Here is a 14,302-nt window from a genome sequence, read left to right on the forward strand (position 1 = left end):
CCAACATTTGACTAAGTGTTGGGGGGGAATAGCTCAGTGGTTTGAGCACTGGCCTGCTAAACCAAGTGTTGTGAGCTCAATCCTTGAAGGGGCCATTTAGGGATCTGGGACAAAAATCTGGGAATTGGTCCTGCTTTGAGCAGGGGGTTGGATTAGATGACCTCCTGAAGTCCCTTCCAAACCAGATATTCTATGAATTTCCAGTTCAATAGGAGATGAGGCATGTCGTGATCCTACTTAATTCCACCTTTCAGACCACTAGAGGCTTAAAATTGTCCAGATAGTATATATTACTTTTTACTAAGTTGTAAATCTTAGCCATCTGCAGTCTTAGGAATGGGAAGGTTTGCTGCTAATATATTTATGGAATTAAAATGTATTTCATTCAAATGTGGCACTTTTCTAATGTGCTTTTCCAGACCCTAATGGAAAAATGCAGAGCCTCAGTGTGTGTCAACATTGCCACACTCCTAACCCAATGCTGCCTTTGTAGGGCTTGCTAGTAGCAGCATTCCCCATGCAGTTAGAGAGCATACACAAACATTAATTTGAAAAACTGTCCTTTCATAGCCAGTTTTAAAAAATGGCTGCTGCGGGCCTGTGAAGCAGTTGAATTTAACATATGGCAAAAGGTGCTCTCTGCAAGTAATCAAGAAGAATCATAGAATATCAGGGTTGGAAGGGACCTCAGGAGGTCATCTACTCCAACCCCCTGCTCAAAGCAGGACCAATCCCCAACTAAATTATCCCAGCCAGGGCTTTGTCAAGCCTGACCTTAAAAACCTCTAATGCAGGAGATTCCACCACCTCCGTAGGTAACCCATTCCAGTGCTTCACCAAATCTAAACCTCCCCCACTGCAACTTGAGACCATTAACTCTTTGGTCTGTCATCTGCTACCACTTGAACAGTCTAGATCCATCCTCTTTAGAACCCCCTTTAAGCCATCAAATCCCCCCTCATCATCTCATCTCTTCTGCAGACTTTATAATCCCTGTTCCCTCAGCCTCTCCTCATAAGTCATGTGCTCCAGCCCCCTAATCATTTTTGTTACCATCTGCTGGACTCTTCCACATCCTCCTTGTAGTGTGGGGCCTAAAACTGGACACAGTACTCCAGATGAGGCTTCACCAATGTCAAATAGAGGGGAATGATCACATCCCTCGATCTGCTGGCAATGCCACTACTTATACAGCCCAAAATGCCAATAGCATTCTTGGCAACAAGGGCACACTGTTGCCTCATATCCTGCTTCTCGTCCACTGTAACTGCTGCCAAGCCACTCAGTCCCTAGTCTGTAGCAGTGCATAGGATTATTTTGTCCTAAGTGCAGGACTGACTCTGCACATGTCCTTATTGAACCTTAATAGAAGACTTAAGAATAACCAAACCATAGAGCTTTCTCTGGCAAAGAACAGTTTGATGGTATAAACTGTCAGAGCTACCACAGTTGAGGAATAGAGTGACTTGCACTATGAACAGGGACTTGGCTGATTGATTGATATGCCTCTAGCCCAAACTGATTTTGTTAAGTCCCAGCCCTTGCTGCATCCCTTTTAGGCACCTTATGTTGTACAGATGCTGGTGAAAATGCAAAGAGTAGCTAGTGAACTGATCAGTTAGGGGTGTGTGTGTGTGGGGGGGGGGTTGTTTGACTATATGTATTCAAGCTGTGGTACACAGCAGGAGGGGCCAGGAGTATATGTAAGGAGCATGAGAGTGGGAAAAGGATGTACTGTGTAGTAGGCATGACCCAGACAAACAGGCACCATGGCAGCAAATCTGTGTAAATTAGTATCTACTGGGTTATTGTTTACAACAGTTGGCAAGTAAGAAAGACTGAGGGGTCAGACTACAACTCCCCGTTCACCTTCCATCTAAACTAATGTGGCACCTAAAGTTTTACAGTAAAGTTTCTCTAGGTAACCCACATTTCTGCCTCTGGGCAGGCAGCTGGATGTCTTTTTATACCTCAGTCCCAGCATGATCACCAAATCAGGGGAAATCAGATCTTCCTGTCTATCACAGCTGGGTGGGTGTGCTCTGGGCAGGCTTAACTCCACCTGGAGGGTGAGGAAGAAGCCTTTCTTATGACTTGCAGGCTAGGGGGTTAGGATACACCTTCAGGATGTAGGAGAGCCCCCTCCCCCGAGACAGCATGTGAGCAGGAATCTGCCACCTTACAGTTGAGTGCCCTATGCACTAGACTATTGAGTCACTTGCTCTCTCTAGGCTTAGTAATATTTATTTAAAGTAGAATGTTTTCAACAAGCAAGAGAACCCTCAGCCATGAGGTACAGAACCCATGTTGAAATCTTCATTCATCATGCAGGAGTAGGGCTAGAACTAGGGTCTCCCACATCTGTTCTGAGTACCCTAACCCTTGAATTATAAGGGAGCAGAGCCACCCCAGGGTGGTTTGAGGGGGAGCCAGGTACACCTAACATTTTTGCAAGAAATGGCTTAGGTGCTGAAGCTGCCTGGCTATAGGAGAGAAAGTCCCATCTGCAGATCACAAGTAGAGCAAGGCATTTCCCTGCAGCCCTGACTCAGAGCCTTGCTCTTCTCACTGAGTTAGGTACCTGTCATGATGGCACTAGGGTTCATGTTTACATGGCAAAAGCAACTGGAAAATAAACTAAAACAAAGCTGGAAGTGCAGTACAGCCTTAGTTGCTGAAAAAAGTCAAGGTATTCTTTTACAGTAAGCACAGCAGGCACAACTGCTTTAGAGAAACAAGATAAATTGCATCTCAGCCACTAAAGAAGCATAGGATTAGCAAGCACTCCATTATGTGAAAGACAGCTTTTGAAAACAGGCACTTAGCAACTACTTCTACATGTCATACCTTGAAAAAACAGAATATAAAGTTTGCTTGTTCAAAAGGAGATCACTTATTAACTGAATCTGGGTGCACAAACAAAAGCAGATTCCACATAGTGATTGATTTCCACCCCCACCCCCTTCCAAAAGTTACAGGACAATTAGCTAAAAACAGAATCATAGAATCAGACTCTAAGGTCAGAAGGGACCACCACTATGATCATCTAGTGACCTCCTGCACAACGCAGGCCACAGAATCTCACCCACCCACTCCTGTATTTGTTTTACACTAGGGGAATTCATTGCAAAGTGAAATACATATACTAATCACAACCATTCAAACAAATATATATGGATATACATATATTAGTTATTATTTATATATGACCTGCATATCTTAAAACATCCCCAAGTGCTCATATACACTCATGAAGCCATCCGCACCACAAATTAGCATTAGTCCATGGACATTTTTGGTACTGCATCGTACTGTTTTCAGCTATATTAATATTATCTTTGCAAAACTGTCACAAAAATTCACCAGCTCATGCACAAAATTTACTTCTCACCCTTTGATTGTATTAATTGACAATACAGTACTTTCACAGCTCCTGGGGGCTCAAATAGAAATCATCCATTTAAAAAAAGGCACCAGTGACACAGCCCAAGGAATATGGAATTTAATAAAAGTTTTCTAGGTTTTTTGTTTTGTTTTAAGTTTTTATCTATACTGATAAAGCTAAAGTAGTACAACTGTCCTACTATGTACAAAATTATTCTCATATGGGAAGGGGAAATAAGCTGCGGGTCATCTTTGTGTAATTTACAAGCACACTATGGCATATACTGGTATAACTCAGTATATTGGTAAAAACGAACAAAATACAGCAGTCTAGCCTCATTTAAAAAAGGAACTAGAAACGGAATTTCTCACAGATCATCATCCCAAGAGCTGAAACATTACTGTGAGATACTGGCAACCAAACCTGACTGACAGGAGACTACTTTAATAAGTATCAGAGGGTAGCCGTGTTAGTCTGGATCTGTAAAAGCAGCAAAGAATCCTGTGGCACCTTATAGACTAACAGACGTTTTGGAAAGCTCATGCTCCAAAACGTCTGTTAGTCTATAAGGTGCCACAGGATTCTTTGCTGCTTTTACTTTAATAAGAAGGCTGGAGTCAAGACTATAGGTTAGGGATGGACTACTTGGGGGAAAAGAATCCAGTGATCTGCACTCCTCTGCAGTGCACAAGAAGAAGAACTAAAGCACATAGGTTGAAGGCAAGGGAGGAAGCTATGACAAGAACAGACAAACCTGAAATATTTTCAGAGTTCCTGCTTTAATCAGCAAGCTAGAGTTTGGGACTGGACAGCAAGTCCTCCACCACAGGCAGCCAGCACTGGGCTAAGTACAACCCCCCCATTTTATTTTTATCCTCGCAGGATTTACTTTGTTGTGTCTTTCTTATTTTAAAATCGGACACACTGAAACAGTGTTGTTTAAAGATTAAGTACACACCAGGTACAGCTTTCCATTATGCACACTTCATATCCATTAGCTACTGCTATCCTAACCCATTCCATAATTAGGTAAACCTAATTAGAAACTGTTTAAAAGCTCTCTCTCTGTTCCCTCCAGTTTAATAGGAACGTGTGATAGTTGCATGTGTTTAAATCTCTTAGTAGACTAAGATACTATTTTAAAGAATATCCCAAACTTTGTGGAATGGCCAAGGCCTGTAGCTGGTTTAAGATGCATCTCTGCCCTATTTCATATTCTAAGACTATTTCAGGGTGGTGACCTATTATTCACAGCCAAAGGTTTCTACAACCCCCTTCCATTTACTACGAGAAAGGGAGAAAAAAAAAAAAAGATCAATATCACAACAATAAACCTGTGTAATTTGTGTGTATCGAGAAGCTTACAGAACAGTTGACGTTGAAGGGTAAAGGTGTACAGGGAGTGAGATTTTCTTTGCTTTAGATTGTATGGTAGTTTTACAATGCTTCACAGCCCCCAATTGCCATCCACCAGTTGAAAAACACTGTTCTATGAGATTTAAAGTAAAATGTTAATCTTTGAAAAGCGATATTGGAAATTTGTTAAACAGTCCATCCTCAGCTTACTCTGGGGGAACTTAAGCATTGTTTGACTACTTACACTAAAAGAGTTTTTGTTCAGCCCTTGACTTAAGTACTGTAGCAATTTTCAGTTGAAGTAGTTTTCATTTGCAACTAAAGAGAAATCCATTTGTTACAATCCTTTTTATACACTCTACAGCAGCACAGTGCTTTCCTGCCAAAGATGCATCACTTTACAAGTGAAGTTTACAAACGCACATGTGATGTGCTAGCCCCATTTCAGTGCTAGGTAAAGCAAAGTGCAGGCATGTTACTTAATTTTTCCAAGTCAGTGAGAGGCAGGAACCCATCACTTCCGACTCCTATATCTTAACCACAAGACCATGTTTTCCTCCCACAACATGAAAAAAAGCTGCAGATTACAGGAAACTTGATAAACTTCCATGAATACTTTCCAAACCAGTGGGTGCAGAGTACATATTAACTGTAATCCCAAAGTATACTCTGGATTGATGTTTTGCATTTATATACCATCTATGTGAGGTATGATCCGTCATGATTCCATTTCTGCTCCTGGACTTCTGTTGCTACTGCTGGCAAAGGAGCCGCTAGTTGCAGAGTTTGTAGTGGCAGCTACCAACCTCTCTCTGCTTCCAAAAACTTCATTCACTGCAATGCAAGAGATTACATAAATGCTAGTATCCTGGAGAGAAGATCACTACAGTAGCTAGAACATGCTTTACAGTAATGAAATGGGAATCTTAAACTTAGTCGAACAGAGTCATGAAAGCTTTTTTCCCAGACCAGGAGAGTAAGTTTTATATTTCAAAACAAAGGAATTATGCTAACTAAATACAGTAAGAGGAAGGCACGGTACTTCTCCCCCACAGAGCAGCTGGCCGCTGTTCTGTGGTCATGTTGCAAATGGTCTGTGATTGTTCTATCTGAAGATAAGTGTGAGAAAGGCAGGTTGTTTCCTATGTACTTAAGTGGTATCCATCTAGTCACACTTGGAGATAGGCTAAGTTTTGCATAAGGTGTGATGCTTAAAATTTAATTCTGGTTTTAGGGTTTAGATTTTCATTTGATTTCTGCAGGCCTTTGAAAAAGTAAATCCAACATCACTACCCTTTATTACAGATGATAAAACAATAAAATAGGGGCATGCGGCCAAAACCAGTTCCCACTGCTGCAAACCACAGCCAAAAGTTTTTTTGCATATTAAAAGCTGGTGGTTCTAGAGACAAAATATAAAAAGTAACTGTGAAGATCCTCAACCTCAGCCATGCAGCCAGCATTAAAAAACAGTACATCAGACTGAAACTAAAGAATAAGCTAAACCAATGTCACCTTTGAATACACATTGAAAGAAAATACATCACTTTTAACAAACATCAGAGGTGTCACTTCAAAAAAGTTCATTTTGGTTAAGAATTTGAAGATGCGCCTTTTTTTTTTTTTTTTTCCTAAAGCAGGATTCCAACACTTTCATTGTGAGAGTGCAATGCCATATTTCAAAGCATGAGATCAAGGTATCTATTCCACTTAGACTGAAACTTCATCAGAGAAGGGACTAATCTACCCAAAGTACGTGGCACAGTGTTAGCAGCAGAACAATGTAACAGGATGTTGGACACACCTCATTACCCACCGGAAGCCTGCAGTTCTCTCTCAACTGCCTTGCTGCCTCATTTGATGTATTAGTGAACATGCAGTATATTAGGGAGAAAAAATGGAATCCTGAAACTCTAAATAACGAGATGATGTTACCTGCAGAAATACTGCTTATATCCCAGATTCGAAGCCCTTCTCTTTCTCCTCCAAAGGCATAGACAAATGGCAAATCAGGGCAACAAGCTGCACAGAAGAGAACACCCTAAAGGAAAAAATATTGTTTTAATGTCAAAAAACAAACAGTCACCTTAACACACCTTGACGGAACAAGTTAAACAAATGTAAGGCCCTCCTATGCCTCTTCAAAACTGATTGTGTAAAAATAATTGGCTATTTCGGTCCAAGGCTTTAAAGCAGAGGCTGCCAGTCGTGTGTTGAATAGTGTGATATAAACAGTACCCAGGACAAGATGCCCAATTCATCTGACGTGTTAAGGAGAACAAGACAATGAAGCCTGGTTAAAATCATGATTTATATGTAAACTGTCTTAGAAGTGACGTGTAAGTTACTTACCATTTTCATATCCCTGGAATGGATCAGACTTGGTTTGTCTCCCAGTATATCCCAAATTTTCACATATTTGTCAGCGGATGATGTCACAAGGCACCCTTTGATCTGACTGCTTAATTGGAGTCCTGAAAAGTTAGAATAGAGCAGTTTAAAAATCACCATTTAATTGTTACATATTTTTCTTCCCTGTGTAACATTTTAAAGGGAAGTCGAAAGAACCTCATATTCTCCTTGTGCCTTAAAGGAAGCAGCGTGGAGACTAACAGAAACATTTGCCACTCCCCACACCACCGCACTTCATGGGAGAAGCAGGGATCCTTCTGGGTGTGAAAAACCTTCAGTGTGCCTTTCTCCTCTGGCAGTAACCAGGACCTCTCAGACTGCAATCATGGCTCAATCCTCTCCTTCCAGCTGCTAATTCCTTACTTCATGGCTTCTCTGACAACTGTCCAGCCTCATGGCCTCCTCTTTCAACTATCAGTGAGAGACTTCTTTTTGTTATCCCAGACTATGTGCTCATTTTTGAGGCAGTTGCAGAGTGTGTACGTATCAGTATTAATAATCACTGATCCAGGGTGAGAGATTATTAATCTAAAAAACCTAAAATATAAAGATCAATGGTGTTTCAGGTTTTTTTGTTTTTGCAGAATCCTCTTCATGCAGGAATAACTTTGTGCAAACTACTTCATTCAAGAATGTGACCCAAACCACGGAGATCTGCTTTGCCATTTTTATTCATGTAATTCTATGAGAAAAATGCATTATGGTCAAAACACACATCCCTTAAAATACAACTCGACCAAGAGGCCATTTAAATGGCCAGCTACCATGATTAGCACTAAAGGTTTTTGATAAACAAAAGACTGCCTCTCTCAAACAAGTTCATATTTACATAATTATTTAAAAGACTTATTCCAACTACACATTAATGGGCACGTTTTACATATAAAAGGAAGATATAAAATTTACCAGATACTTCCTCATTATGAGCCTTCAGAGTAAAAAGTGGCTTATCGGAACGAGCATCTAGACAGTACACAAAGCCATCTTCTGTGCTAGCCTGGGGAAAACATTACGTCGTCAAAAGAAACTGCCATATCAATTCACAAGAAACAGCCCAAGAATTATGCATCCAATCTAAAGTTTGTAAAATCCAATAAAATTCAGAGTTTATATTACAGTATCCTGAACAAGATGAACACACATTTCTTAAACAAGAAATTACGCTTGATTAAGCTTGCACTTAAATACGTTGCACACCTGACATGCCGGTTGACTCAAACACTAGGTAAAGGGGTATGTGATGGAAAACACCCCTGTGTTCACACCCTATGCACTACTGTAATAATCTTTGTATAAGGTATGCCTTGTGATGTATCATTTGAAAACTCAACTTGCTGAGCAGTAATATCAAGCAACATTATACGCAGAGTTATGAACATAAGCTAAAATCATGACTGAAGTGCATTTCCCAGACAAGTCTTTGACAAGGAAGGGAGGCAAGGACCAAGAGATCTGCAGCTCTGAGTCTCCTCCTTTCAGCAGACTGCCTGTCTCCTGGTTCTCAGCTGGAAATGCTTTTCAAAGAGGAACTATAAAAAAGGAGGGCAAACACCCCAAGACTCCACTCTCTTTTTCCCTGCCCACCTTATTCTCTGCACCTAAGAAGACACAGGAGACAGCTATGGAACTGTGGGGGAGAGGTTCTGATCTGAAGAGTTTGGCCAGTAATGCTGCTAGAAGCATGTGGTAAGATATTTTACTTGAATCTAATATAGTCTGTGAAGTTAGTTACAAGAAAAATGAAACATTTTCTAGTGCCTATTTCTGACTTTTATTCCTCAGTACTTGTACTCACTTAAAACAGTAAAACAAATTCATTAACTAAAAAGAAATAGATTTTATCTAATCCAGTGTGTTTAAGTTGAAGTGCCTGGGTAACTATTTACCTGTATATTATCTGTTAAAGGAATAATGGACTTAGTATAGTTGGGACTGCTCAGGAGAGGGCTGGGCAGTACACGACATGCATTTCTGGGGGAAAATCTGGAAGAAGAAGTGCGTTGAAGTCACCCTGCAGTGTAACCAAGGCTTGTGAGAGCCAGGGTGTGACTGACAAGCTGCAGTTACACAAACACATCTAGGAGTGACCTGCATGCTGGAAGGCTGTTTGTGAGCAGTCTTGCAACACAAGTTACAGGGCAGGGGTGACACAGCCCCTCACTGGTCTGGACTGTTTCCCAGTATGTCAGAGGATATGGAGCCTTCACCCTCTTGGCTACCAGTTCAAATCTATCCCTGGTCAACAGTAACTGAAAAGTTATCTGATGTCTGGTCTATGTAAAATGAGTTGGTGGTCTTAGCAAAAGGGTGATTACTTCACAAATGTAATGAAATGCAAGTCACTTTTGGTGATTGTAAGCAAAGAAGTGAATGGATGTGGAGACTGAATCCTGGTCTAACCCTGTTTTTTCATTAAAATTACAATATTTTTTGCCCAGCTACATTTGTGAGACAGTGCCTTCTACTGCTTAAGTAAGGAATTAAATTAAAGTTGTCTCATCTACACTTAAAAGGTTGGAAATAAAAATTCTGAGGAAGTAACACATCAGTAGAGGGCAACAGTGAGATGTAACAGGGCTGCAGCACTGGAAAATCTGCTTCGACCACCAGAAATTAATGAAACAGCACAAACTGGCTTAGTGATGGTGTTACTGCATTCATGTGAAAAAGATACCAAATTCATAAGTAATCAGTATTCTTAATTGTTAGTGGGTTATCAATCAAGGTGGAAAATGCTGGTAGTTCAACTCAGTCCATGAAATAGCAGTGACAGCAGCTGAACAGATTAACAGGTAAAGTGCAACAACGACAGCTGTAAGTGTATGGTGAAAGAATATACAATATATACTCACTAAGAAGTTACAAGGTGAAAAATGATTCCAAGTCACCCTCTCAACCTGTCCACTAAACCGCCAGATTCGATGGTTATCCTGTGGACTTCTACAATCATACAGGACAGCAGACCTAGAAGAAATCACATCAGAACATTTCATGAAATTTGTTTTATCATTTATCACCTAGCAATGTTCTCACTAATTTATTCATGAATTTTAATGAAAGCAGCTTCAAAACACAGGAAATATTTAGGTTTTCAGATTCACTTTTGAAAAAGCAAATAAAAGATGATGCTAAAGGTGTAGAAAGGATTTACATTATGGACCAAGGTGTTTCTTGTGGGTACAACAGCCGTTCTATTGAGACTAAATGAGGCAGATGAATTCCAATACAATCACTACACTACACAGGAAATACTAATGCATGGGGCCAGAATTATACACCAACATATCACTTCAATATGAACATACATCTTTCATTTTACTAGTTTCAAATAACCAGTTTGTTAAAAAATAAAATATTAGTTAGCAAATCAATTTATGAAAAATGCATCTTGTGTGTATTTTCAAATAGCTTTAAACAGGAAATTAAGCGTTAGAAGTGGCTGGGGAGAGCCTATATTTAAAAAGAGCAAGAGCAGATGAGAATGAGTGGCTCATGTGGGACTGATAATTCTTGTGTTGAGCCCAATGGGGCAGAAACTCTTCAAGTGGCAGCAAGCATGCCGAAGTTGTCTGATGTTAATGAAAGGAGACAGAGATGAAAGTAAAGCCGAAGACTTACCAGTACAGGTGCTGGCTCCAGCCTCCAGAAGGGGTAGGGCTTGAGGTCAGCGTCCCCCAGCTAGCCCTTCCACTCTGCCTGGCCCGTGCCACCAAGGGCTCCAGCGGCGATTTAAAGGGCCCAGGACTCCAGCTGCTGCCGCAGCACCCGGAGCCCCAGGCCCTTTTAAATCGCCGGTCCCGGGGCAGCTGCCCCGCCCATTGGCAGTCAGAGGGGTGCAGTGGCCAAAGGGGCAGCGCTTTAAGCAGGGTCCTTTGCTGCGGCAGTGCTTTAAGGGACCTGGCAGGGCCACCGACAGGGGACACAAAAGGGCCAGCGATGCTGAAACGCTGCCGCGGCAAAGAACCCTGCTTTAAAGTCAGCTGAGTATGGGCCGGTATTGGCGAACACTTTTTACCGGCCCGTACCGGCTTACTTTCACCCCTGAAAGGAGGAAAGACACCATGGCTTTAGAAACCTCTTCAGCTCAGTTAATACCCTCAATATAACCTGTTCCTACACTATCTTGTAGTTTAAAAACAAACATAAAAAAGCCCAACAAACATTGATTTGAAAGCCTCACATCTTCCGTCACACTGTAGAAAAGCACAATTTTGCTATAGTATAGCTTTTAATAGAATTCCTTGACTTTTATGTCATGAAAGCACATTTCAACAAACACCCTCCAAAAGCCTTCAACTACTTCTAGGTCACAAGATACTTTAAGGCAATCAGTAAATGCTTTACAGGTGCTTATGGCATTGGAGGACTGGCTGCAGATGACTAGGTGAAGTCTGCCCCAGCAAAAAAAGGGAGACTGGGCATAGAAGTAGACTCAAAACCATCTCAGAGGCCAGATAAATATTTTAAGAGAATGTACCAGATTTTTAAGATAAGCTAAATACAGCAAATGAAAAGGAGTGACAGCCTTGGATACATTTTTAAAGGTGGTAACGTAAAGGTAAAGCATTAAAAACTAGAACAGAAATTTGACAGGAAAGAGCAGTTACGGTGAACGAATGAAATTACGGTGGGTACTATAAATCAGATAAAATTACTCCCCTCTCAGACAAATATGAGGACAGGTAGTATATCCTTCTGAAGTAGTCAAATGCAAGCTTTGGAAACAAAGACCTGCTAAGAGAATACCTAAATAAAATTAATGAATAACTGAAACAGGATGACTGGTATTTAAGCACAGAACATAGACGCAGGAAGAGAAACAGCGAAGTGACTATACACCAAAGCGGGAACCTCTGTATTTCCCTATGAACACTTTCTTTATATATTACACACAAAAAAAAATACATTAAAAGAACATTAGTAAGGTCACAATGTCAAACACTAAAAAGTTAGGAAATTAGGAAATGTCAGGAAGTTAGGAAATGGCAGAATGTCTCTGCAACCTTAATTCAGCCCTCCTGTGAGCACACATCAGGAGAGAGTCTTTAATGACATGATCACATCCGATTTTTTCCACAGGACCCCTGTGCCTTATGCAGTGCACAAAATGGACGAGCAGCTACTCAATATTTTGTCTTCTTACTGTGCAGCACACTATTCAACCCCTGCTCCAAAAAGAGAATCTCCTCATTGTCTTTTCTATAGTGCTTATCACTATAGTATTTGAGTACCTCACAAACATTAATTTATCTTCACTCATCTCTGTGAGGAACAGAGAAATGAATATCGAAAGTATCTGACTCTGGGTGCTCTATTTGAGACATATAGAACCTGATTTTTCAGAGTAGTTAACATGATATAGCACTTAATATGTTCAAAGCACAGCTCCGACTGACTATAATTGCAGCTATGAGTGCTCAGCACTTCTGCAAATCAGACCCCAAGGTCTCTACTTTGGCATCCAGGAAATGAGGAATATAGTCAGTGGCAATCTCTGAAAAATTGGGCTTAAGTGACTTGCCCATGATCACACAGGAACTCACACAGGGATAGAATCCCATTTTTCAGGGCACCATTCGACCTGAGACCATCTTTTCTCTTCATGCAGTTCCCTGCTTCATTTACTACACACCTCTCAATTTCTGCAAGAAATGAAACAGGCATCCTACAGACCAAAGTCTCTTTCACTACAAAACCCCAATTAATTCCCAGATCAGGTCCATCCCATGTACCAAGTCAGGCAGGCATCCTGTGGAAAAAATAGTACGTGATCATATAATTGAAGACTGTACCATAATGCAAAACACACAGGGGAGCCAACTCAGGCTGCACAGGCAACCTTCATTCTAGCATTTCTGAACTTCTGAGTGCTTTACTTTTCAACTTTAACAAAGGTCTTTTTCTGCAGTTCTATGTAATTTCCTATTTTTTTTTTAAAGCAAAATAAAACCACCCAATTTCCATCATGTGGTATCGCACTGACAGACATGGCTCATCCATTGTCAGGGTTGAAACCCTTAGCTCCACTGCAGAGACATCTGCCACTTGACCTAACAGTAACTGCTAATAGTAGGTTATCATCCTCTACGTGGACCAACACTAGAGAGGGATGGGACACTTTGCCAGTATATTTGCTGACAGATGAGGAATGTTGACACTCTGGAATCTTGGGTTCCATTCCAAGGTCTGGGAAAAAAAGTCTGCTCTGAGGCACAGACTTCTGCCCATTCCCCTCAAACATGACCCCTTTTGCCCCATCCTCTCCAACTTGTCCCTATTCCAATTCTGTCTCTATCCCAGTTCCTGTCTCTATTTCTCAGGCTTCTCATTCTAGTCCCAGTCACTTTGGCCAGCAAGTCCTAGCCTCACTATTTCATATACCCTATCCCAGCCACTGTCTGTACCCATTCCCAATTCCACTCCTCCTGGCTCCTTAGTTAATCTGTCACTCATGCCTCCTGTCACCTCCCCCAACCCACGTTCCTCATCCCCATGGGCCCCTATATCCCTCTCCTGGCTACCTGTCCCAGTCCCTTTGTCCAGCCAGTCCCAGTTCTTCCTCTGCACCCCAGCTCCCCATCAGATCTGTTCTCCCCTCACTATACCTTCTTCCCTTCAACCCACTAGCTCCAAGTTTGCTTGCCCAGATAGTCCCCCGACTCAGTCCTCTCCCCCCAGCCTCTCATAGGTCTCATGAACCTAATCTACACCTCCCATAGGTCTGGTTTGTGACCCTTCTTCATTCAAATCAGCCTACTTCCTCATCTGTGCTATCTACGCCCATTGGAGAGAGGAACAGTAAGAGCACAGAAGTCTCTGAGCATGTGTGAACTGCAATTGTTCAAAGGCTTATAAATTGTCCAAATTTAGGTTGTTTTTCATGGAAATGAAGAAATCATAGATTATTAGGGTTGGAAGGGACCTCAGGAGATCATCTAGTCCAACCCCCTGCTCAAAGCAGGGCCAATCCCCACATGGCCCCCTCAAGGATTGAACTCACAACCCTGGGTTTAGCAGGCCAATGCTCAAACCACTGAGCTATCCCTCCCCCACCTTCCTGGGGGAAAGGCCACCCCCTACTGCCGAACTTCAAGCATCTGATCCAAAGTATGAGATCACTAGAGCTTTTTGACTTATTTATTTTACAGG

At 41.5% G+C, this 14,302-nt stretch overlaps 1 protein-coding gene across 3 annotated transcripts in view; it reads right to left on the minus strand.

Moving 5' to 3' along the window:
- Positions 1–4,699: 4,699 nt before the first annotated feature.
- Positions 4,700–14,302, minus strand: part of PWP1 (PWP1 homolog, endonuclein) — a 37,384-nt gene continuing 27,781 nt past the window's right edge. For 2 of the 3 annotated variants that reach the window (XM_050926656.1, XM_050926667.1), the window contains 5 exons: positions 10,006–10,117; positions 8,060–8,150; positions 7,094–7,215; positions 6,677–6,782; positions 4,700–5,575 (listed from right to left, as the gene is read on the minus strand). In XM_050926656.1, the coding sequence (XP_050782613.1) occupies positions 5,460–5,575; positions 6,677–6,782; positions 7,094–7,215; positions 8,060–8,150; positions 10,006–10,117 (547 nt within the window). In that variant the 3' untranslated portion in view covers positions 4,700–5,459. Of the gene's footprint in view, positions 5,576–6,377; positions 6,783–7,093; positions 7,216–8,059; positions 8,151–10,005; positions 10,118–14,302 lie in introns of those variants that run through there. The other variant, XM_050926649.1, reaches the window with a different exon arrangement.

Source organism: Gopherus flavomarginatus, chromosome 1 (genome assembly GCF_025201925.1).
Source record: "Gopherus flavomarginatus isolate rGopFla2 chromosome 1, rGopFla2.mat.asm, whole genome shotgun sequence".
Taxonomy (NCBI): domain Eukaryota; kingdom Metazoa; phylum Chordata; order Testudines; family Testudinidae; genus Gopherus; species Gopherus flavomarginatus.